Genomic DNA, 27,294 nt, shown 5'->3' on the forward strand with positions numbered 1-27,294 from the left:
CTTTGTTATATACCCTTTGTTGGCAATGACACAGGTCAAACGTTTTCTGTAAGTCTTCACAAGGTTTTCACACACTGTTGCTGGTATTTTGGCCCATTCCTCCATGCAGATCTCCTCTAGAGCAGTGGTGTTTTGGGGCTGTCGCTGGGCAACACAGACTTTCAACTCCCTCCAAAGATTTTCTATGGGGTTGAGATCTGGAAACTGGCTAGGCCACTCCAGGACCTTGAAATGCTTCTTACGAAGCCACTCCTTCGTTGCCTGGGCGGTGTGTTTGGGATCACTGTCATGCTGAAAGACCCAGCCACGTTTCATCTTCAATGCCCTTGCTGATGGAAGGAGGTTTTCACTCAAAATCTCACGATACATGGCTCCATTCATTCTTTCCTTTACACGGATCAGTCGTCCTGGTCCCTTTGCAGAAAAACAGCCCCAAAGCATGATGTTTCCACCCCCATGCTTCACAGTAGGTATGGTGTTCTTTGGATGCAACTCAGCATTCTTTGTCCTCCAAACACGACTGAGTTGAGTTTTTACCAAAAAGTTCTATTTTGGTTTCATCTGACCATATGACATTCTCCCAATCCTCTTCTGGATCATCCAAATGCACTCTAGCAAACTTCAGACGGGCCTGGACATGTACTGGCTTAAGCAGGGGGACACGTCTGGCACTGCAGGATTTGAGTCCCTGGCGGCGTAGTGTGTTACTGATGGTAGGCTTTGTTACTTTGGTCCCAGCTCTCTGCAGGTCATTCACTAGGTCCCCCCGTGTGGTTCTGGGATTTTTGCTCACCGTTCTTGTGATAATTTTGACCCCACAGGGTGAGATCTTGCGTGGAGCCCCAGATCGAGGGAGATTATCAGTGGTCTTGTATGTCTTTCATTTCTTAATAATTGCTCCCACAGTTGATTTCTTCAAACCAAGCTGCTTACCTATTGCAGATTCAGTCTTCCCAGCCTGGTGCAGGTCTACAATTTTGTTTCTGGTGTCCTTTGACAGCTCTTTGGTCTTGGCCATAGTGGATTTTGGAGTGTGACTGTTGAGGTTGTGGACAGGTGTCTTTTATACTGATAACAAGTTCAAACAGGTGCCATTAATACAGATTAATGGAGGACAGAGGAGCCTCTTAAAGAAGAAGTTACAGGTCTGTGAGAGCCAGAATACTTATTTTCCACCATAATTTGCAAATAAATTCATAACAAATCCTACAATGTGATTTTCTGGATTTTTTTCTCTCAATTTGTCTGTCATAGTTGACGTGTACCTATGATGAAAATTACAGACCTCTCTCATCTTTTTAAGTGAGAGAACTTGCACAATTGGTGGCTGACTAAATACTTTTTTTCCCCACTGTACATCTAGTCTCGAGGTTCTGCTCGCCTGAGTTACAATACCTCATTATAAGCTGTAGACCATACTATTTACCAAGAGAGCGTTCATCTGTATTTTTCGTAGTTGTTTGTTTACTAGTACAAACCGATGTTGGCACTAAGACCACACTCAACGAGCTGTGTAGGGCCATAAGCAAACAAGAAAATACTAATCCAGAGGCGGTGCCCCTAGTGGCCGGTGATTTTAATGCAGCAAAAATTAAATCAGTTTTACCTAATTTCTACCAGCATGTCACCTGTGCAACTAGAGGGATAACAACTCTAGATCACCTTTATGCCAAACACAGAGACGCATACAAAGCTCTCACCCACCCTCCATTTGGCAAATCTGACCATAACTCTATCCTCCTGATTTCTGCTTACAAGCAAAAACTCAAAAAGGAAGTACCAGTGACACGCTCAATTTGGAAGTGGTCCGATGAAGCATGAGCTAAACTACAGGACTGTTCCGGGATTCATTCAATGGCATTGAGAAGTTTACCACATCAGTCACCGGCTTCATTAATAAGTGCATCGACGACGTTGTCCCCCACAGTGACCATTCGTACATATCCCAACCAGAAGCCATGGATTACTGGCAACATCCACACAGAGCTAAAGGCTAGAGCTGCCGCTTTCAAGGAGCAAGACACTAATCCAGACACTTATAAGAAATCCCGCTACGCCCTCCGACGAACCATCACACTGGCAAAGCATCAATACAGGATTAAGATCGAATCCTACTACACCGGCTCTGATGCTCGTCGGATGTGGCAAGGCTTACAAACTATTACGGATAACAAAGGGAAACTCAGCCGAGAGCTTCCCAGTGACGCGAGCCTACCAGACGAGCTAAATGCCTTCTATGCTCGCTTCGAGGCAAGCAACACTGAACCATGCGTAAGAGTACCAGCTGTTCCGAAGGACTATATGATCACACTCTCCGTAGCCGATGTGAGTAAGACCTTTAAAACAGGTTAACATTCACAAGGCCGCAGGGCCAGACGGATTATCAGGACGCGTACTCAGAGCATGCGCTGACCAGCTGGCAAGTGTCTTCACTGACATTTTCAACCTCTCTCTGACTCAGTCTGTAATACCTACATGTTTCAAGCAAACCAGCATAAGTCCCTGTGCCTAAGAACCCCAAGATAACCTGTCTAAATGACTACTGCCCGTAGCACTCACATCTGTAACCATGAACGCTTTGAAAGGCAGGTCATGGCTCACATCTGTTACGGTCCGGCACTGTTGGTCCTGTTCCTGCTGGTTTTCCTTTCCCTTTTTCCCTGTGTGTGTTGTTTGTGTCTGTCTCCCCCTGCTGTGCAGCCCAGTCAGAGGATCTAGGTCAGGGGGCGTGGCCATTCTCTCACAAGATCAGTTACATCCAGCTGCAGCTCATTGTCACCAATCAACCAGCAGTTATCTACCCGGGCTGGACACCTCTCCAGCGCCAGTTCGTTCCTACACTACCTGTGATCTCGTCTGTTCCTGCTGCCTGCCTGCCTGCCATTCCCACGCCGCAACCTGCTCTGTTGTCTGATATCCTCGTCATCCAGCTCTCAGGACTACTGGCTCTCCACCCTACTCAGCTCCTACCCCGGCCTGAAGCTACTCCACCCTGAACTGCTTCTCTCTACCAAAACACGCTGAATAAACTACATCATAATTCACCCTCTTTGTCCGTGTGTCCGTCTCTGCACCTGAGTCCCCCACCCCAGCCTAATAGAACGAACTGGCCAAACATGGACTCAGCAGAGATGCCACATGAAACAACGGGTGATGGCGTACAACGCGCCCTCCATTCACAGGGAATGCTATTGGGACAACACGACCAACTCATCCGGACTCTATTGGATAACAACCAGCAGTTGTTGGATCAAGTATCTCATCTCACCTCTCAGGTAGCTAACCTGGTAACACTCACTACCCTTCCTCCCTCTGCTTCTCCTCCGCCTGTTCCTCCTACAGTGGCTCCAGGCTCGGCTTCCGCTCCTGCCCTTCGGGGAACCCCCTACAACCTCACCCGAACCTTTCACCGGGGACCTGAACAAATGCCGTGGTTTCCTGCTTCAGTGCCGCTTGGTGTTCCAACAGAAGCCCCTGTCTTTCTCCACGGAATCCTCAAAGGTACATTACGCACTGGGGTTAATGAGGGGCAAAGCTTTGATTTGGGCAGAAGCGGCTTGTTCTACTCAGCAGATTGCCAGCCTGTCGTTTGACGATTTTTCCTCTCAATTGAAAGTTGTGTTTGATCACCCGGACCATGCCGGGACCGCCACAAAGAGACTATTGAAGCTACGACAGGGCACGGGTAGCGTGGCTGAATACGCCATTGATTTTTGGACCTTGGCAGCCGATTCCAAGTGGAATGACAAAGCTCTTCAGGGAGCGTTTGTTAACGGTCTAAGTGACACGATTAAGAATGAACTAGCTGTTCGTGATGAGCCTGCTAACCTTCATGTTCTCGTTTCCCTTGCTACACGAATAGACAACAGGCTACGGGAGAGGAGACAGGAGAGGGGCGGTCGGGTCCACACCGCAGGCGGGCCCCTCGCTTTCTGCAGCCCGAGCTACACCACCACTCGGACACCGCCCACACACCTCAGCGGATCCCTCCACGGAACTAGACGAGCCCATGCAGCTGGGCCGTGCTCATCTGTCCCCTGCCGAAAAGGAACGGCGCATGCGGGCTGGTGAGTGCATGTACTGTGGGGACCGCACTCATTTCCTGGTTAACTGTCCGGTTCGCCCAAAAGACCAAGCTCGCAGGTAAAAGTGGGCGTACTTGCGAAGTGCTACACCTGACTCAATGCCCACAGCACCCCGTCTAGTTATCCCAGCTACAGTCCAGTTCAGGAATCTATCTCTCCCACTAGCTGCTCTCATCGACTCTGGTGCTGAGGATAGTTTCCTTGACGTTAACCTGGTCACTCAGGCTGAGATCCCTGTTAAGCCCCTGCCTAAGCCTATAACAGTAACCGCTATTGACGGCCATCAGTTTGCCAACATCACCCACCAAACTGTCCCCGTTTCTCTCATGCTGTCCGGCAATCACAAAGAAACCATCCAGTTTAAAGTAGTCTCCTCCTCGGCCTCCCCCCTTATCCTCGGTTTCCCTTGGCTTAGCCTTCACAACCCCCATATTGACTGGCAAAACCACAAAATACACAGTTGGAGCACTCACTGCCATTCTGTTTGCCTTGGGTCGGCTATTCCGCCCTCGGTCGGCTCCCCTGCTTCCCCTGTCAAAACCCCAGACCTCTCTTCAGTCCCTGAGGAGTACCTGGACCTGGCCGAGGTATTCAGTAAGTCCAAGGCACTTTCATTACCACCTCATAGGCCATACGATTGCGCTATTGAGTTACTGCCTGGAGCCCCTTTGCCGTCCAGTCGGCTTTTCAATCTGTCCCGTCCTGAGAGAGAAGCTATGGAAACCTACATAGGCGACTCCCTAACCTCTGGCATCATTCGTCCCTCATCTTCCGCTGTTGGTGCTGGGTTCTTTTTTGTAGAGAAGAAGGACAAAACATTACGCCCCTGCATTGACTACAGAGGACTAAATAACATCACAGTCAGAAATACATACCCCCTGCCTCTCATCAACTCAGCATTTGAACCCCTTCATGGTGCCACTGTGTTTACCAAACTCGACCTACGTAACGCTTACCACCTCGTTAGGATCAGGCAGGGAGACGAATGGAAAACTGGGTTCAATACCCCTCTCGGACACTTTGAATACCTAGTCATGCCATTCGGTCTCACTAACGCCCCAGCAGTGTTTCAGGCCATGGTTAACGATGTGTTGAGGGATTTTCTACACCGTTTTGTGTTTGTCTATTTGGATGACATTCTAATATTCTCTAAGTCACAGGATGAACACGTCTCCCACGTCCGTCTGGTTCTCCAACGCCTCATGGAAAACAAACTGTATGTGAAAGCAGAAAAATGTGAGTTCCACCGGCAGTCCATCCCCTTTTTTGGGCTTTATTATCGAGCGGGGACAAGTGTCACCAGACCCTGACAAGATCAGAGCGGTTGTGGAGTGGCCCACACCCACGTCTCGGAAGCAGCTACAACGCTTCCTGGGCTTCGCCAACTTCTACCGCCGCTTCATCAGGGGTTTCAGCCGAGTGGTTGCCCCCTGACCAAGCTCACCTCCCCTAAGGTGCCATTCCTGTGGACGCCTGAGGCCGAGTCAGCCGTGAGTACATTGAAGGAACTGTTCACCACCTCACCTGTTCTTATTCATCCAGACACTAGTTTGCAGTTTATTGTGGAAGTGGACGCCTCTGATTCGGGGGTGGGGGCTGTCCTGTCACAACGTTCCCCCACGGACCAGAAGCTCCATCCTGTGGCCTTTTTCTCCAGGAGATTGACCCCTGCTGAGAAGAACTACGACGTGGGTAACCGGGAGTTGCTTGCTGTCAAGTTGGCGTTGGAGGAGTGGAGGCACTGGCTAGACGGAGCAGAGCAACCCTTCATAGTCTGGACAGACCACAAGAACCTGGCTTACATCCAGTCGTCCAAGAGGCTGAACTCCCGTCAGGCCAGATGGGCTCTGTTCTTCAGCAGGTTCAAGTTTATTTTAACATATCGTCCTGGCACACGTAATGTCAAGCCTGATGCTCTCTCTCGCCAGTTTACAGACAATGAAGACTCCAGCAATCCTGAATCTGTTCTGCCCGCTTCCTGTTTGGTGGCGGCTGTTCACTGGGAAATCGAGTCCCTCGTCCGATCGGCACAAGAGTTGGAACCTGGACCGGCCGATGGCCCCCCCGACCTTCTCTATGTTCCCGCAGCCGTGCGGCCGCAAGTGCTCAACTGGATCCACACCTCACGCTTCTCCTGCCACCCTGGTATGAACCGTACACTGTCGCTACTGAAGAGGCACTTTTGGTGGCCATCCGCCGAGGCTGACGTCCGGGAGTACGTGGCGGCCTGTTCCATCTGTGCCCAAAATAAGGCTTCCCACAGGGCTCCTTCGGGCCTGCTGCGGCCTCTCCCAGTCCCGAGTCGTCCTTGGTCTCACGTGGGCTTGGACTTCGTCACTGGACTTCCTATGTCTGAGGGTAATGACACCATACTCACCATCGTGGACAGATTCTCTAAATCTGCCCATTTTGTTGCATTACCAAAATTACCATCTGCCAGTGAGACAGCCGACCTCTTTGTCCTACATGTATTCCGTCCCCATGGAATACCTGTGGACATAGTGTCCGATAGAGGCCCACAGTTCATTTCTCGGGTATGGAAGGAGTTTTGTTCGGCTCTGGGTGCCTCTGTCAGTCTCTCATCAGGTTTCCATCCCCAGTCCAATGGCCAGACTGAGAGGACCAATCAGGACCTGGAGGCTGCTCTACGCTGTGTGACATCCCAGAACCCGTCCACCTGGGCCAAACATCTCCCGTGGGTCGAATATGCCCACAATTCCCTCACCTCATCTGCCACCGGCCTCTCACCATTTGAGGCGGCTTTGGGGTACCAACCGCCATTGTTCCCGTCTCAGGAAAGGGAGTTAGCCGTCCCGTCAGTTCAGGATAACCTTCGTCGCTGCCGCAAGGTGTGGGTGGACACCCGTGAGGCCCTTCTACGGACAGCAGAGCGTAACAAGAGGGTGGCGGACAGGCACAGGGTAGTCGCTCCCCAGTTCCAGCCTGGTCAGCGAGTCTGGCTCTCCTCCAGCAACATTCCCCTGCGCACTGACTCCCGTAAGCTGTCGCCCCGGTATTTGGGTCCTTTCGAGATCGACTCCATCATCAACCCTTCGGCTGTTCGGTTGAAGCTTCCCCAGGCCATGAGAGTCCATCCTACATTTCACGTGTCCCAGCTGAAGCTGGTCTCCTCCAGCCCTTTGTGTCCGCCTGTGGATCCCCCTTCGCCACCGCAGATATTGTCGACCATCCAGCCTACACGGTGCGGAGACTGCTGGACGTCCGGAGGCGTGGTAGAGGGCTTCAGTACCTGGTGGACTGGGAGGGATACGGTCCCGAGGAGAGGTCCTGGATTCCCCGACGATTTATACTGGATCCGCAGCTGGTGGCTGACTTCCATAGGGACCACCCTGACAAGCCGGGTGGGTCGCCGGGTGGCGCCCGTTGAGGGGGGGGGTACTGTTACGGTCCGGCACTGTTGGTCCTGTTCCTGCTGGTTTTCCTTTCCCTTTTTCCCTGTGTGTGTTGTTTGTGTCTGTCTCCCCCTGCTGTGCAGCCCAGTCAGAGGATCTAGGTCAGGGGGGCGTGGCCATTCTCTCACAAGATCAGTTACATCCAGCTGCAGCTCATTGTCACCAATCAACCAGCAGTTATCTACCCGGGCTGGACACCTCTCCAGCGCCAGTTCGTTCCTACACTACCTGTGATCTCGTCTGTTCCTGCTGCCTGCCTGCCTGCCATTCCCACGCCGCAACCTGCTCTGTTGTCTGATATCCTCGTCATCCAGCTCTCAGGACTACTGGCTCTCCACCCTACTCAGCTCCTACCCCGGCCTGAAGCTACTCCACCCTGAACTGCTTCTCTCTACCAAAACACGCTGAATAAACTACATCATAATTCACCCTCTTTGTCCGTGTGTCCGTCTCTGCACCTGAGTCCCCCACCCCAGCCTAATAACATCAACACCATCATCCCAGAAACTCTGGACCCACTCCAATTCGCATAATGCCCCAACAGATCCACAGATGACTAAATCTCTATTGCACTCCACACTGCCCTTTCCCACTTGGACAAAAGGAGCACCTACGTGAGAATGCTGTTCATTGATTACAGCTCAGCATTCAATACCATAGTGCCCTCCAACCTCATCACTAATCTAAGGACCTTGGGACTGAACACCTCCCTCTGCAACTGGATCCTGGACTTCTTGGCGGGCCGCCCCCAGGTGGTGAGGGCAGGCAACAACACATCCGCCACACTGACCCTCAAAACAGGGTTCCCTCAGGGGTGCGTGCTCAGTTCCCTCCTGTACTCCCTGTTCACCTACGACTGTGTGGCCGCGCATGACTCCAACACCATCATTAAGTTTACAGACGACACGATGGTGGTAGGCCTGATCACCAACGACAATGAGACAGCCTATAGGGAGGAGGTCAGAGACCTGGCAGTGTGATGCTAGAACAACAATCGCTCCCTCAACTTGGGCAAGACAATTAAGCTTATCATGGACTACAGGAAACGGAGGGCTGAGCGCACCCACATTCACATTGACGAGCCTATAGTGGAGCGGGTCAAGAGCTTCAAGTTCCTTGGTGTCCACATCACTAAGGACCTATCATGGTCCAAACACACCAACACAGTCGTGAAGAGGGCATGACAACGCCTCTTCCCCCTCAGGAGGCTGAAAATGTTTGGCCCTCAGATCATCAAAAAGCCAACCAAGTCATAGACTGTTCTCTCTGCTACCACGCAGCAAGCGGTACCAGAACGCAAAGTCTGGGACCAGAAGGCACCTGAACAGCTTCTAACCCCAAGCCATAAGACTGCTGAACAGTTCATCAAATGGCTGCCTGGACTATCTGCATTGACAACCTTTTTAAAAATGTATCTTCATTGTTTTGCACTAGACTCTACCCACACACTCACTAGACTCTACCCACACACTCACTAGACTCTACCGACACACTCAGTAGACTCTACCCACACACTCACTAGACTCTACCCACACATTCACTAGACTCTACCCACACACTCACTAGACTCTACCCACACACTCAGTAGACTCTACCCACTCACTCACTAGACTCTGCCCACACACTCACTAGACTCTACCCACACACTCACTAGACTCTACCCACACACTCACTAGACTCTACCCACACACTCACTAGACTCTACCAACACACTCACTAGACTCTACCCACACACTCAGTAGACTCTACCCACACACTCACTAGACTCTACCCACACATTCACTAGACTCTACCCACACACTCACTAGACTCTACCCACACACTCACTAGACTCTACCCACACACTCACTAGACTCTACCCACACACTCACTAGACTCTACCCACACACTCACTAGACTCTACCCACACACTCATTAGACTCTACCCACACACTCACTAGACTCTACCCACACACTCACTAGACTCTACCCACACACTCACTAGACTCTGCCCACACACTCACTAGACTCTGCCCTGTCTGAGACCAGACTACACTGACACTCCAACACAAACACACAAATACACACACACACACACATGCATATTGACACCACACACACACACTTCACATACGCTGCTACTACTCTGTTTATTATCTATCCTGATTGACTAGTCACTTTTACCCCTACCTACATGTGGTCCTCTGTAGCTCAGCTGGTAGAGCACGGCGCTTGTAACGCCAAGGTAGTGGGTTCGATCCCCGGGACCACCCATACACAAAAAAATGTATGCACGCATGACTGTAAGTCGCTTTGGATAAAAGCGTCTGCTAAATGGCATATTATTATTATATTATTACCTCAACTACCAACACTGCTGCTACTCTGTTTATTATCTATCCTGATTGCCTAGTCACTTTTACCCCTACCTACATGTACATACTGTATTACCGCAATTACCTTCTATCCCTGCACATTGACTCAGTACTGGTACTCCTTGAATATAGCCTTGTTATTGTTGTTATTGTGTTACTAGTTCCTTTTTATTTAGCAAATATTTGTCTTACTTTTTAACTTTGCATTGTTGGGAATGGACTCCTAAGTAAGCATTTCACTGTAAAGTCTACACCTGTTGTATTCGGCGCATGTGACCAATAAAATGTAATTTGATTTGAAAAGAGCCATAATGAGAATAGCTTTGAACATAAGAGACACGACTCCTGCTGTGTCAACACTGCTGTAAATACTGTTGTAAACACTGCTCTAAATACTGCTGTAAACACTGCTGTAAATACTGCTGTAAACACTGCTGTAAACACTGATGTAAATATTGCTGTAAATACTGCTGTAAACACTGCTGTAAACACTGCTGTAAATACTGCTGTAAAAACTGCTGTAAACACTGTTGTAAACACTGCTGTAAACACTGCTGTAAACACTGCTGTAAATACTGCTGTAAAAACTGCTGTAAACACTGTTGTAAACACTGCTGTAAACACTGCTGTAAATAACGCTGTAAATACTGTTGTAAATAGTTAGCAGAACAAACTGCCCTTAATAAAGTATCTATTCCCAGAATGGGAATACAGGAATATATTGTTGTCTGTCCACACTAAAGTACACAAGTAAAACTTGGCCATATGAACTAAGTCGTTCTAAGTACATGCCTGATTACAACAAGAGTTATCTGAGGCTTAGAACTCAGCATTAAGATGTCATGTTCTCCTTTTTCAGATTACTACACCTACGTTCGCGAGCTAATACACACAGATTATCATAGCGAGAATGCGGGCTGTTTTACTTTAGATACAGTAACTATTGGAGTGGGTAAAAAAAGAACAATCTTGTTTTCAGAAAATCTCCCATTGACATAGCAATGAAAATAGGGTGGGTGAATGAGAGGGAGAAAGAGAGAGAAAGAGGGAGAGAAAGCTGGTAGAAATTAGGAGAATCTGAGGAGGTACACTACCGTTCAAAAGTTTGGGGACACTTAGAAATGTCCTTGTTTTCATTTACATTTACATTTGAGTCATTTAGCAGACGCTCTTATCCAGAGCGACTTACAGTTAGTGAGTGCATACATTTTTTTTTTCCTTCATACTGGTCCCCAGTGGGAATCGAACCTACAACCCTGGCGTTGCAAGCGCCATGCTCTACCAACTGAGCTACACGGGACCAAAAAAAAGCAATTTTTTTGTCCATTAAAATAAAGATTTTTCACTTTAAAATGTATCCCAAACAAAAACCATGCCTCTACCAATTCACTGCAAGCCAGTCCAGACTTGTCCCAAAACACTAACAGATCAAACTGCTACTGTCTCAAACAAAACCTAGCCACTGTTTTATTTTCTCTCTCAGAGGTGGGGGTGGAGGTGGGGGTGGGGATGGGGGGGGGTCATGTACCGACTGCACAGAGTGTTCCAGAAAGGGTTGTCTGTGTTCTTGGATGGGGTGTTCAACAGGTCACAGAGAGGCAAGACTGAGTCATCTCAGGTGAAGTATGTGACGCTACGTTAAACACGGTAGACCTCACACGCAAACATGCATGGATCATATTCATCAATCCTGGCTCTTACTGATTTCATTGATTTGCCAAGTCCGAACAAAGCGAAATCCACTAACAGAATACAATAGCCTTAAGTGGATATCAGAAAGACATTTCAACATAGTCAAGTACTCACAACAACTACTCTCTGGAAGTAACAGACAAAGGCTCCACTTGCAGAGCTCTACAGCGAATGAGCTACTCCCTGGAAGTAATGAGCTCTACAGCGAATGAGCTACTCTCTGGAAGTAATGAGCTCTACAGCAAATGAGCTACTCTCTGGAAGTAATGAGCTCTACAGCGAATGAGCTACTCTCTGGAAGTAATGAGCACTACAGCGAATGAGCTACTCTCTGGAAGTAATGAGCTCTACAGCGAATGAGCTACTCTCTGGAAGTAATGAGCTCTACAGTGAATAAGCCACTCTCTGGAAGTAATGAGCTCTACAGCGAATGAGCTACTCTCTGGAAGTAATGAGCTCTATAGCGAATGAGCTACTCTCTGGAAGTAATGAGCTCTACAGCGAATGAGCTACTCTCTGGAAGTAATGAGCTCTACAGCGAATGAGCTACTCTCTGGAAGTAATGAGCTCTACAGCGAATGAGCTACTCTCTGGAAGTAATGAGCTCTACAGTGAATGAGCTACTCTCTGGAAGTAATGAGCTCTACAGTGAATGAGCTACTCTCTGGAAGTAATGAGCTCTACAGTGAATAAGCCACTCTCTGGAAGTAATGAACTCTACAGCGAATGAGCTACTCTCTGGAAGTAATGAGCTCTATAGCGAATGAGCTACTCTCTGGAAGTAATGAGCTCTACAGCGAATTAGCTACTCTCTGGAAGTAATGAGCTCTACAGCGAATGAGCTACTCTCTGGAAGTAATGAGCTCTACAGCGAATGAGCTACTCTCTGGAAGTAATGAGCTCTCCAGTAAATTAGCTACTCTCTGGAAGTAATGAGCTCTACAGTGAATGAACTACTCTCTGGAAGTAATGAGCTCTACAGTGAATGAGCTACTCTCTGGAAGTAATGAGCTCTACAGTGAATGAGCTACTCTCTGGAAGTAATTAACTCTACAATGAATTAGCTACTCTCTGGAAGTAATGCGCTCTACAGTGAATGAGCTACAATCTGGAAGTAATTAACTCTACAATGAATGAGCTACTCTCTGGAAGTAATGAGCTCTACAGCGAATGAGCTACTCTCTGGAAGTAATGAGCTCTACAGTGAATGAGCTACTCTCTGGAAGTAATTAACTCTACAATGAATGAGCTACTCTCTGGAAGTAATGAGCTCTACAGTGAATGAGCTACTCTCTGGAAGTAATGAGCTCGCTCTACAGTGAATGAGCTACTCTTTGGAAGTAATGAGCTCTACAATGAATGAGCTACTCTCTGGAAGTAATGAGCTCTACAGTATATGAGCTACTCTCTGGAAGGAATGAGCTCGCTCTACAGTGATTGAGCTACTATTTGGAAGTAATGAGCTCTACAATGAATGAACTACTCTCTGGATGTAATGAGCTCTACAGTGAATGAGCTACTCTCTGGAAGTAATGAGCTCTACAGTGAATAAGCCACTCTCTGGAAGTAATGAGTTCTACAGCGAATGAGCTACTCTCTAGAAGTAATGAGCTCTATAGCGAATGAGCTACTCTCTGGAAGTAATGAGCTCTACAGCGAATGAGCTACTCTCTGGAAGTAATGAGCTCTACAGCGAATGAGCTACTCTCTGGAAGTAATGAGCTCTACAGCGAATGAGCTACTCTCTGGAAGTAATGAGCTCTACAGTGAATGAGCTACTCTCTGGAAGTAATTAACTCTACAATGAATTAGCTACTCTCTGGAAGTAATGCGCTCTACAGTGAATGAGCTACACTCTGGAAGTAATTAACTCTACAATGAATGAGCTACTCTCTGGAAGTAATGAGCTCTACAGTGAATGAGCTACACTCTGGAAGTAATGAGCTCTACAGTGAATGAGCTACTCTCTGGAAGTAATTAACTCTACAATGAATGAGCTACTCTCTGGAAGTAATGAGCTCTACAGTGAATGAGCTACTCTCTGGAAGTAATGAGCTCGCTCTACAGTGAATGAGATACTCTTTGGAAGTAATTAGCTCTACAATGAATGAGCTACTCTCTGGAAGTAATGAGCTCTACAGCGAATGAGCTACTCTCTGGAAGTAATGAGCTCTACAGTGAATGAGCTACTCTCTGGAAGTAATTAACTCTACAATGAATGAGCTACTCTCTGGAAGTAATGAGCTCTACAGTGAATGAGCTACTCTCTGGAAGTAATGAGCTCGCTCTACAGTGAATGAGCTACTCTTTGGAAGTAATGAGCTCTACAATGAATGAGCTACTCTCTGGAAGTAATGAGCTCTACAGTAAATGAGCTACTCTCTGGAAGGAATGAGCTCGCTCTACAGTGAATGAGCTACTATTTGGAAGTAATGAGCTCTACAATGAATGAACTACTCTCTGGATGTAATGAGCTCTACAGTGAATGAGCTACTCTCTGGAAGTAATGAGCTCTACAGTGAATAAGCCACTCTCTGGAAGTAATGTGCTCTACAGCGAATGAGCTACTTTCTAGAAGTAATGTGCTCTATAGCGAATGAGCTACTCTCTGGAAGTAATGAGCTCTACAGCGAATGAGCTACTCTCTGGAAGTAATGAGCTCTACAGCGAATGAGCTACTCTCTGGAAGTAATGAGCTCTACAGCGAATTAGCTACTCTCTGGAAGTAATGAGCTCTACAGTGAATGAGCTACTCTCTGGAAGTAATGAGCTCTACAGTGAATGAACTACTCTCTGGAAGTAATGAGCTCTACAGTGAATGAGCTACTCTCTGGAAGTAATGAGCTCTACAGTGAATGAGCTACTCTCTGGAAGTAATTAACTCTACAATGAATTAGCTACTCTCTGGAAGTAATGCGCTCTACAGTGAATGAGCTACACTCTGGAAGTAATTAACTCTACAATGAATGAGCTACTCTCTGGAAGTAATGAGCTCTACAGTGAATGAGCTACACTCTGGAAGTAATGAGCTCTACAGTGAATGAGCTACTCTCTGGAAGTAATTAACTCTACAATGAATGAGCTACTCTCTGGAAGTAATGAGCTCTACAGTGAATGAGCTACTCTCTGGAAGTAATGAGCTCGCTCTACAGTGAATGAGCTACTCTTTGGAAGTAATTAGCTCTACAATGAATGAGCTACTCTCTGGAAGTAATGAGCTCTACAGCGAATGAGCTACTCTCTGTAAGTAATGAGCTCTACAGCGAATGAGCTACTCTCTGGAAGTACTGAGCTCTACAGTAAATGAGCTACTCTCTGGAAGTAATGAGCTCAACAGTGAATGAGCTACTCTCTGGAAGTAATGAGCTCTACAGCGAATGAGCTACTCTCTGGAAGTAATGAGCTCTACAGTGAATGAGCTACTCTCTGGAAGTAATGAGCTCGCTCTACAGTGAATGAGCTACTCTTTGGAAGTAATGAGCTCTACAATGAATGAGCTACTCTCTGGAAGTAATGAGCTCTACAGCGAATGAGCTACTCTCTAGAAGTAATGAGCTCTACAGCGAATGAGCTACTCTCTGGAAGTACTGAGCTCTACAGTAAATGAGCTACTCTCTGGAAGTAATGAGCTCTACAGCGAATGGTTTATCATAGCGAGAATGCAGGCTGTTTTCCTTTAGATACAGTAACTATTGGAGTGGGTAAAAAAAGAACAATCTTGTTTTCAGAAAATCTCCCATTGACATAGCAATGGAAATAGGGTGGGTGAATGAGAGGGAGAAAGAGAGAGAAAGAGGGAGAGAAAGCTGGTAGAAATTAGGAGAATCTGAGGAGGTACACTACCGTTCAAAAGTTTGGGGTCACTTAGAAATGTCCTTCTTTTCATTTACATTTACATTTGAGTCATTTAGCAGACGCTCTTATCCAGAGCGACTTACAGTTAGTGAGTGCATACATTATTTTTTTTCTTCTTCATACTGGTCCCCAGTGGGAATCGAACCTACAACCCTGGCGTTGCAAGCGCCATGCTCTACCAACTGAGCTACACGGGACCAAAAAAAAAGCAATTTTTTTGTCCATTAAAATAAAGATTTTTCACTTTAAAATGTATCCCAAACAAAAACCATGCCTCTACCAATTCACTGCAAGCCAGTCCAGACTTGTCCCACAACACTAACAGATCAAACTGCTACTGTCTCAAACAAAACCTAGCCACTGTTTTATTTTCTCTCTCAGAGGTGGGGGTGGAGGTGGGGGTGGGGATGGGGGGGGTCATGTACCGACTGCACAGAGTGTTCCAGAAAGGGTTGTCTGTATTCTTGGATGGGGTGTTCAACAGGTCACAGAGAGGCAAGACTGAGTCATCTCAGGTGAAGTATGTGACGCTACGTTAAACACGGTAGACCTCACACGCAAACATGCATGCATCATATTCATCAATCCTGGCTCTTACTGATTTCATTGATTTGCCAAGTCCGAACAAAGCGAAATCCACTAACAGAATACAATAGCCTTAAGTGGAAATCAGAAAGACATTTCAACATCGTCAAGTACTCACAACAACTACTCTCTGGAAGTAACAGACAAAGGCTCCACTTGCAGAGCTCTACAGCGAATGAGCTACTCTCTGGAAGTAATGAGCTCTACAGTGAATGAGCTACTCTCTGGAAGTAATGAGCTCTACAGTGAATGAGCTACTCTCTGGAAGTAATGAGCTCTACAGTGAATGAGCTACTCTCTGGAAATATTTAGCTCTACAGCGAATGAGGTACTCTCTGGAAGTAATGAGCTCTACAGTGAATGAGCTACTCTCTGGAAGTAATGAGCTCTACAGTGAATGAGCTACTCTCTGGAAATAATTAGCTCTACAACGAATGAGCTACTCTCTGGAAGTAATGAGCTCTACAGCGAATGAGCTCTACAGCGAATGAGCTACTCTCTGGAAGTACTGAGCTCTATAGTAAATGAGCTACTCTCTGGAAGTAATGAGCTCTACAGTGAATGAGCTACTCTCTGGAAGTAATGAGCTCTACAGCGAATGAGCTACTCTCTGGAAGTAATGAGCTCTACAGTGAATGAGCTACTCTCTGGAAGTAATGAGCTCTACAGTGAATTAGCTACTCTCTGGAAGTAATGAGCTCTACAGTGAATGAGCTACTCTCTGGAAATAATTAGCTCTACAGCGAATGAGGTACTCTCTGGAAGTAATGAACTCTACAGTGAATGAGCTACTCTCTGGAAGTAATGAGCTCTACAGCGAATGAGGTACTCTCTGGAAGTAATGAGCTCTACAGTGAATGAGCTACTCTATGGAAGTAATGAGCTCTACAGTGAATGAGCTACTCTCTGGAAATAATTAGCTCTACAGCGAATGAGGTACTCTCTGGAAGTAATGAGCTCTACAGTGAATGAGCTACTCTCTGGAAGTAATGAGCTTGCTCTACAGTGAATGAGCTACTCTTTGTAAGTAATGAGCTCTACAATGAATGAGCTACTCTCTGGAAGTAATGAGCTCTACAGCGAATGAGCTACTCTCTGGAAGTAATGAGCTCTACAGCGAATGAGCTACTCTCTGGAAGTACTGAGCTCTACAGTAAATGAGCTACTCCCTGGAAGTAATGAGCTCTACAGTGAATGAGCTACTCTCTGGAAGTAATGAGCTCTACAGCGAATGAGCTACTCTCTGGAAGTAATGAGCTCTACAGTGAATGAGCTACTCTCTGGAAGTAATGAGCTCTACAGTGAATGAGCTACTCTCTGGAAGTAATGAGCTCTACAGTGAATGAGCTACTCTCTGGAAATAATTAGCTCTACAGCGAATGAGGTACTCTCTGGAAGTACTGAGCTCTACAGTGAATGAGCTCACATTTCAAATAGACAGTTTTATTCAAAGTAGACTCAGCGTTATGATGTTGCCACAAGCAGCACAACAGATACTGTGATGAGCGCGATGCAAGTCACACAGAGTATCTGCACATGTGCACAGGTTCACTTCACGCTGCTACAACGTGGAAGCTACGGGACTAAAACAGCGGAGAAGTTTAGCCTGGTGCTTCAATGCTTTTGACTCACTAATGCCATTCACTACAGTGGGGAAAAAAAGTATTTAGTCAGCCAACAATTTGCAAGTTCTCCCACTTAAAAAGATGAGAGAGGCCTGTAATTTTCATCATAGGTACACGTCAACTATGACAGACAAATTGAGAATTTTCTTTCCAGAAAATCACATTGTAGGATTTTTTATGAATTTATTTGCAAATTATGGTGAAAAATAAGTATTTGGTCACCTACAAACAAGCAAGATTTCTGGCTCTCACAGACCTGTAACTTCTTCTTTAAGAGGCTCCTCTGTCCTCCACTCGTTACCTGTATTAATGGCACCTGTTTGAACTTGTTATCAGTATAAAAGACACCTGTCCACAACTTCAAACAGTCACACTCCAAACTCCACTATGGCCAAGACCAAAGAGCTGTCAAAGGACACCGGAAACAAAATTGTAGACCTGCACCAGGCTGGGAAGACTGAATCTGCAATAGGTAAGCAGCTTGGTTTGAAGAAATCAACTGTGGGAGCAATTATTAGGAAATGGAAGACATACAAGACCACTGATCATCTCCCTCGATCTGGGGCTCCACGCAAGATCTCACCCCGTGGGGTCAAAATGATCACAAGAACGGTGAGCAAAAATCCCAGAACCACACGGGGGGACCTAATGAATGACCTGCAGAGAGCTGGGACCAAAGTATCAAAGCCTACCATCAGTAACACACTACGCCGCCAGGGACTCAAATCCTGCAGTGCCAGACGTGTCCTCCTGCTTAAGCCAGTACATGTCCAGGCCCTTCTGAAGTTTGCTAGAGTGCATTTGGATGATCCAGAAGAGGATTGGGAGAATGTCATATGGTCAGATGAAACCAAAATAGAACTTTTTGGTAAAAACTCAACTCGTCGTGCTTGGAGGACAAAGAATGCTGAGTTGCATCCAAAGAACACCATACCTACTGTGAAGCATGGGGGTGGAAACATCATGCTTTGGGGCTGTTTTTCTGCAAAGGGACCAGGACGACTGATCCGTGTAAAGGAAAGAATGAATGGAGCCATGTATCGTGAGATTTTGAGTGAAAACCTCCTTCCATCAGCAAGGGCATTGAAGATGAAACGTGGCTGTGTCTTTCAGCATGACAATGATCCCAAACACACCGCCCAGGCAACGAAGGAGTGGCTTCGTAAGAAGCATTTCAAGGTCCTGGAGTGGCCTAGCCAGTCTCCAGATCTCAACCCCATAGAAAATCTTTGGAGGGAGTTGACAGCCCCAAAACACCACTGCTCTAGAGGAGATCTGCATGGAGGAATGGGCCAAAATACCAGCAACAGTGTGTGAAAACCTTGTGAAGACTTACAGGAAACGTTTGACCTGTGTCATTGCCAACAAAGGGTATATAACAAAGTATTGAGAAACTTTTGTTATTGACCAAATACTTCTTTTCCACCATAATTTGCAAATAAATTCATAAAAAATCCTACAATGTGATTTTCTGGATTTTTTTCCCTCATTTTCTCTGTCATAGTTGACGTGTACCTATGATGAAAATTACAGGCCTCTCTCATCTTTTTAAGTGGGAGAACTTGCACAATTGGTGGCTGACTAAATACTTTTTTCCCCCACTGTATGTGCATCACTGAGTTGACCTTTAAAGCTACAACATGCTCCCTGTGATTATTAAAAACCCTAAAATAAAGAGTCATTCAGACAATACGTCTAATCATAAAGGCACTAAGAAGGCTCGTTATGGCAACATGCCAGAATGCTTTGATTAGGAACAGGCTAGAGTCTGACCTGCTTTCCTGACCCAAACACAAGCTCACTGCTCAGCCAAGTCTAACACAGAGAGACAGCGAGAGAGAGAGCGTGAGAGAGAGAGAGAGCGGGAGAGAGAGGGGGAGAGAGAGAGTGAGAGAGTGGGAGAGAGGGGGAGAAATGGAGAGAGAGAAAGATAACCTACAGTACATAGCCCGACTTTCATTCCATTCTATTAACCATTATTATTTTGATTTGACACAATACACAATTCCCACTGTTTGATCACTTCCTGCTTCCTAGCCTGCTTCCTACTTAGCGGACTGACCGTAGGTGACACAATAACATTCATCTACCCGGTAACCAAGGGGTCAAAGTAGCTGTGCGTGTACAGTATCAGCTACCTCATAAAGCCAATACTAAATAATACCTACTCGCACTGCACATCCAGTGTACGGAGACTGATTTATAGCACTGTTTGTCGGTTGGCCTGATGTTATGCAGGTGACTCACTCTAAGAGGACACTAAATCATGAATTAGTGGGTGAATGAAAAGAACAGAGAGGCCTGCACACTGAATATGCTCCCAATTTACCACCTTTATTGACAACGTTTCAATCCAACATGGGATCTACGTGAGTGATCAGTGAGTACACATGCGTATTTGGTACACACTCCAGCACAGACACAGTGTGTCACAGCTAGTGCCCTACTGGACCAAGGTCCCGAGACACAGCAAATGCCTGTGTAGTATAGGCTAGCTAAGATTCTATAGGAGCATCAGATCGACCCAGGAAGTGTTGACCTTATTTCCATCGGAGCCTAGATTTGTCCTTTAGCTTTCAGAGTGACTAAGTCCAGGAAGTGAGGCGTAGACAAAGCATTCATTCACCAAATGGGACTTTTCCTGTTAGGTCAGATTGGTTGAGGAAACAGAAAGAAAATGGACTGGGTGGGTTTCAAACTCCCAACTCCAACCACAGGTTGGTCCTCAGGTCAAGAGGGGCACTTAGAAGACTGGGATGAAGGTAGAGAAGAATCGCCTAGAAAACCATGTACTGTAGGAGCTGGGCCTACTCAAAGTGTTGCAGATTGATAGCTACCAGAAGGGGAGAGGAGAGAGAACTACTTTAAACGAGGACAACATAGTTGTGTAGCCCAGAGGGAGTCAGGGTTTGTGTGTGGTAAACGACAGTGAGATGAGAGGATAAACAGAGCGCCAGAAACAGGATAAATCAACCCTAGCTGTAAACAACCTGGCATAAACACAGAACAACACACACCACACACCCGTTACAACTTTGACCCAGTTCTGTTCGCTTTGGACTCCCTAAGACATGGGTCAGTATGTATCAAGCATGTCAGAGGACTGCTGATTTAGGATCAGTTTTGCCTTTTAAATCACAGTGAGATGTTTGATACCCTGAGACGTTTGGTACATACTGGCCCCTGATCCCAAGTCAAATTCTCCTCACTCAAAGTTAACGTGACACTGAAATCTGGACTGTACATCAAATACTGTTTTATTATGAAATTGGATCAAGGATTCTTCTTTCTTACATGAAAGCTATTTTGGGGACAAAGTGGGAATACATTTGGATTGAATCCACTGTCTTGTTACAATGATGTTATGATATGTCATGAAGACACATTCTGACAATTTGTCTGTTTTGCTATTGGTTGACAATGATGCTGTGACTGTCAGTGGTAGAAAATAGTTAGTTTTGGGAGGGAGGTTGACTGACAGAGAGGAAGGTAATGTTGGATCAGTCGATCCCACTGATGTCAACAACTACAGACCAGTATCCCTTCTTTCTTTTCTTTCCAAAACTATTGAGCGTGCCGTCTTTAGCCAACTCTCTTGCTATCTCTCTCAGAATGACCTTCTTGATCCAAACCAGTCAGGTTTCAGGACTGGTCATTCAACTGAGACTGCTCTTCTCTGTGTCACGGAGGCTCTCCGCACTGCTAAAGCTAACTCTCTCTCCTCTGCTCTTGTCCTTCTAGACATGTCTGCTGCCTTTGATACTGTGAACCATCAGATCCTCCTCTCCACCCTCTCCGAGCTGGGCATCTCGGCGCGGCTCACTCCTGGATTGCGTCCTACCTGACCGGTCGTTCCTACCAAGTGGCGTGGCGAAGCTGTCTCCGCACCACGTGCTCTCACCACTGGTGTCCCCCAGGGCTCAGTTCTAGGCCCTCTCCTATTCTCCCTATACACCAAGTCACTTGGCTCTGTCATATCCTCACATGGCCTCTCCTATCATTGCTACGCTGACGATACACAACTAATCTTCTCCTTTCCCCCTTCTGATAACCAGGTGGCGAATCGCATCTCTGCATGTCTGGCAGACATATCAGTATGGATGACGGATCACCACCTCAAGCTGAACCTTGGCAAGACGGAGCTGCTCTTCCTCCCGGGGAAGGACTGCCCGTTCCATGATCTCGCCATCACGGTTGACAACTCCGTTGTGTCCTCCTCCCAGAGTGCGAAGAGCCTTGGCGTGACCCTGGACAACACCCTGTCGTTCTCCGCTAACATCAAGGCGGTGACCCGATCCTGCAGGTTCATGCTCTACAACATTCGGAGAGTACGACCCTGCCTTACACAGGAAGCGGCACAGGTCCTAATCCAGGCACTTGTCATCTCCCGTCTGGATTACTGCAACTCGCTGTTGGCTGGGCTCCCTGCCTGTGCCATTAAACCCCTACAACTCATCCAGAATGCCGCAGCCCGTCTGGTGTTCAACCTTCCCAAGTTCTCTCACGTCACCCCGCTCCTCCTCACACTCCACTGGCTTCCAGTTGAAGCTCGCATCTGTTACAAGACCATGGTGCTTGCCTATGGAGCTGTGAGGGGAACGGCACCTCTGTACCTTCAGGCTCTGATCAGTCCCTACACCCAAACGAGGGCATTGCGTTCATCCACCTCTGGCCTGCTGGCTCCCCTTCCTCTGCGGAAGCATAGTTCCCGCTCAGCCCAGTCAAAACGGTTCGCTGCTCTGGCACCCCAATGGTGGAACAAGCTCCCTCACGACGCCAGGACAGCGGAGTCACTCACCACCTTCCGGAGACATTTGAAACCCCACCTCTTTAAGGAATACCTGGGATAGGATAAAGTAATCCTTCTACCCCCCCAACCCCCCCAAACCCCCTAAAAAAATATAAAAAAATATATAAATAAAGAAAAACAAAACAAAAAAAGTGGTTATCCCACTGGCTATAGGGTGAATGCACCAATTTGTAAGTCGCTCTGGATAAGAGCGTCTGCTAAATGACGTAAATGTAAATGTAACAACAGATGTTAATCTCCCCATAGGGACAGACTGGGCTGTTGTCCCTAGACATGTTATTATTAGCCTGGCCCCAGATCAGTCTGTCCTGTTTGGATTGCTTTATGATATACAGTGGGGGAAAAAAGTATTTAGTCAGCCACCAATTGTGCAAGTTCTCCCACTTAAAAAGATGAGAGAGGCCTGTACTTTTCATCATAGGTACACGTCAACTATGACAGACAAATGAGATTTTTTTTCTCCAGAAAATCACATTGTAGGATTTTTTATTAATTTATTTGCAAATTATGGTGGAAAATAAGTATTTGGTCAATAACAAAAGTTTCTCAATACTTTGTTATATACCCTTTGTTGACAATGACAAAGGTCAAACGTTTTCTGTAAGTCTTCACAAGGTTTTCACACACTGTTGCTGGTATTTTGGCCCATTCCTCCATGCAGATCTCCTCTAGAGCAGTGATGTTTTGGGGCTGTCGCTGGGCAACACGGACTTTCAACTTCCTCCAAAGATTTTCTATGGGGTTGAGATCTGGAGACTGGCTAGGCCACTCCAGGACCTTGAAATGCTTCTTACGAAGCCACTCCTTCGTTGCCCGGGCGGTGTGTTTGGGATCATTGTCATGCTGAAAGGCCCAGCCACGTTTCATCTTCAATGCCCATGCTGATGGAAGGAGGTTTTCACTCAAAATCTCACGATACATGGCCCCATTCATTCTTTCCTTTACACGGATCAGTCGTCCTGGTCCCTTTGCAGAAAAACAGCCCCAAAGCATGATGTTTCCACCCCCATGCTTCACAGTAGGTATGGTGTTCTTTGGATGCAACTCAGCATTCTTGTCCTCCAAACACGACGAGTTGAGTTTTTACCAAAAAGTTCTATTTTGGTTTCATCTGACCATATGACATACTCCCAATCCTCTTCTGGATCATCCAAATGCACTCTAGCAAACTTCAGACGGGCCTGGACATGTACTGGCTTAAGCAGGGGGACACGTCTGGCACTGCAGGATTTAAGTCCCTGGCAGCGTAGTGTGTTACTGATGGTAGGCTTTGTTACTTTGGTCCCAGCTCTCTGCAGGTCATTCACTAGGTCACCCCATGTGGTTCTGGGATTTTTGCTCACCGTTCTTGTGATCATTTTGACCCCACGGGGTGAGATCTTGCGTGGAGCCCCAGATCGAGGGAGATGATCAGTGGTCTTGTATGTCTTCCATTTCCTAATAATTGCTCCCACAGTTGATTTCTTCAAACCAAGCTGCTTACCTATTGCAGATTCAGTCTTCCCAGCCTGGTGCAGGTCTACAATTTTGTTTCCGTTGTCCTTTGACAGCTCTTTGGCCTTGGCCATAGTGGAGTTTGGAGTGTGACTGTTTGAGGTTGTGGACAGGTGTCTTTTATACTGATAACAAGTTAAAACAGGTGCCATTAATACAGGTAACGAGTGGAGGACAGAGGAGCCTCTTAAAGAAGAAGTTGCAGGTCTGTGAGAGCCAGAAATCTTGCTTGTTTGTAGGTGACCAAATACTTATTTTCCACCATAATTTGCAAATAAATTCATAAAAAATCTCAATTTGTCTGTCATAGTTGACGTGTACCTATGATGAAAATTACAGGCCTCTCTCATCTTTTTAAGTGGGAGAACTTGCACAATTGGTGGCTGACTCAATACTTTTTTTCCCCACTGTACTGTCTGTTATTATTAGCCTGGCCCCAGATCAGTCTGTCCTGTTTGGATTGCTTTATGATATACTGTCTGTTATTATTAGCCTGGACCCAGATCAGTCTGTCCTGTTTGGATTGCTTTATGATATACTGTCTGTTATTATTAGCCTGGACCCAGATCAGTCTGTCCTGTTTGGATAGCTTTATGATATACTGTCTGTTATTATTAGGCTGGCCCCAGATCACTGTCCTGTTTGGATAGCTTTATGATATACTGTCTGTTATTATTAGGCTGGCCCCAGATCAGTCAAGGAAGCTGAAAAAGCTCATAGTGATCTATAAAATAGGCTTGGGTTGCAAAATTCCAGTACATTTCCCCAAATTACCAGAGGTTTTCAAGACTTTCCAGGGAATTTTAAACTTAACCAGGCTAGAGTTAGGGCCTTAGAGTCAGGTTAGGTCTATCTGTATACTGAAAACAATGTTACTAGGTGCTACTGCTAACAGACAGGCTAGTGTGTGTGTGTGTGTGTGTGTGTTTGTGTGTATGTGTGTGTGTGTGTGTGTGCCTGTGTGTATTTGTGTTTATTTGTGTGTGTGTGTGTGTGTATTTGTGTGTGTGTATTTTTGTGTGTGTGTATTTGTGTTTATTTGTGTGTGTGTTTGTGTGTGTGTGTGTGTATTTGTGTGTGTGTGTATTTTTGTGTGTGTGTATTTGTGTGTACGTGTTTAACAAAGTTGTCACGGATGGAGCTATCCAATCGGTACCTTTTGTGTGGCTCAACCAGTTGGAACGTTGTCAAGGAGGGCGGTCACATGTGTTAGCAAAGTAGAGGTCCCAAGTTCCAGCCAGGTATGAGCTGAGACAGGGGGAAATGGTACTCACTAAGCAAGCAACGTGATGTCTGTAAAACACGTGTGTGCGTGTGTGTTACCTGTAGATTACTCCATGTTGGTGAAGGAACATGAGGGCAGACGTGACTTCGGCGGCATAGAAGCGAGAGCGCGCCTCGTCAAACTTCCTGGAGCGCTGGATCTGGAACATTAGGTCTCCTCCGTTCACATACTCCATCACAAAGAACAGACGGTCCTGGAGAAGGAGGGAGAGAAAGAGAGGAAGAAAAGAAGAAGGGTTTTACCTTTTTCACCCTAAAAAACACTAACTATAAAGACCATAGAATAGTTGATTTTTCTGAGTCAGCCTCAAAGAATAAAGAGTTCATGATCAGAACGCATTGTGAAAAGTAGATTGTTACAGTTATCATGTAGCTAGTCAATTCAGCTCAATAAAGATTGAACTGTAGTTTATTGATAGTGTGACCCTCTGAGTATGACCAGTATCGTCCATCTGCATTAGTGCATATATTTAAAATAGCCTTATCTTTGCATAATAACTGTGGTAATTATGGTCAGCAATCAATACCTGCCCCTAAGGCTAAGCCCTCCACCCCACCTCACTCCACCCCACCCCACCTCACCCCTCCCCACATACAGTATTACTGACCCCCACCAACATTACCGTATTACTGACCCCCACCTACAGTACTGTATTACTGACCCCCACCTACAGTACTGTATTACTGACCCCCACCTACAGTATTGCATTACTGACATCCCAACTACAGTACTGTATTACTGACACCCCACCAACAGTACTGTATAACTGACCCCCACCTACAGTACTGTATTACTGACCCCCACCTACAGTACTGTATTACTGACACCCCACCTACAGTACTGCATTACCGAAACCACCCCACCTACAGTACTGTAATACTGACCCCCCCCACAGTACTGTATTACTGACACCACACCTACAGTACTATAATACTGACACCCCACCTACAGTACTGAATTCCTGACACCCCACTTACAGTACTGTATTACTGACACCCCACCAACAGTACTGTATCACTGACACCCCACCTACAGTAATGTATTACTGACACCCCACCAACAGTACTGTATCACTGACACCATAGCTACATTACTGTATTACTGACACCCCACCCACAGTACTGTATTACGATCCCCACCTACAGTACTGTATTACTGACCCCCCACCTACAGTACTGTATTACTGACACCCCACCTATGGTACTGTATTCCTGACAACACACCTACAGTACTGTATTACTGACACCCCACCTACAGTACTGTATTACTGACACCCCACCTACAGTACTGTATTACTGACACCACACCTACAATACTGTATTACTGACACCCCATCTACAGTACTGTATTACTGACACCCCACTTACAGTACTGTATTACTGACACCCCACCTACAGTACTGTATTACTGACACCCCACCTACAGTACTATATTCCTTACACCCCACTTACAGTACTATAATACTGAAACCCCACCTACAGTACTGAATTCCTGACACCCCACTTACAGTACTGTAATACTGACACCCCACCAACAGTACTGTATCACTGACACCCCACCTACAGTACTGAATTACTGACACCCCACCTACAGTTTTGTATTACTGACCCCCACCTACTGTACTGTATTACTGACCCCCACCTACAGTACTGCATTACTGACATCCCAACTACAGTACTGTATTACTGACACCCTAACCAACAGTACTGTATTACTGACCCCCACCTACAGTACTGCAATATTGACACCCCACCTACAGTACTGAATTCCTGACACCCCACTTACAGTACTGTATTACTGACACCCCACCTACAGTACTGTATTACTGACACCACACCTACAATACTGTATCACTGACACCCCATCTACAGTACTGTATTACTGACACCCCACTTAGAGTACTGTATTACTGACACCCCACCTACAGTACTGTATTACTGACCCCCTACCCCACCTACAGTACCGTATTACTGACACCCCACCTACAGAACTGTACTACTGACACCCCATCTACAGTACTGTATTACTGACACCCCACGTACAGTACTGTATTACTGACACCCCACCTACAGTACTGTATTACTGACCCCCTACTC

The 27,294-nt window shown here is 46.4% G+C and overlaps 1 protein-coding gene across 1 annotated transcript in view; it reads right to left on the minus strand.

Moving 5' to 3' along the window:
* The window catches only part of LOC121571710 (protein kinase C epsilon type-like), a 104,588-nt gene extending 78,771 nt beyond the window's left edge, over positions 1 to 25,817 (minus strand). Inside the window, exons 1-2 of the mRNA XM_041883389.1 lie at positions 25,806 to 25,817; positions 25,237 to 25,391 (exon numbers count right to left, since the gene is read on the minus strand). Coding sequence (XP_041739323.1) covers positions 25,237 to 25,391; positions 25,806 to 25,817 — 167 coding nt within the window. The remainder of the gene's footprint in view (positions 1 to 25,236; positions 25,392 to 25,805) is intronic.
* Positions 25,818 to 27,294: the final 1,477 nt, after the last annotated feature.

Source organism: Coregonus clupeaformis, chromosome 1 (assembly GCF_020615455.1).
Source record: "Coregonus clupeaformis isolate EN_2021a chromosome 1, ASM2061545v1, whole genome shotgun sequence".
Lineage (NCBI taxonomy): Eukaryota > Metazoa > Chordata > Actinopteri > Salmoniformes > Salmonidae > Coregonus > Coregonus clupeaformis.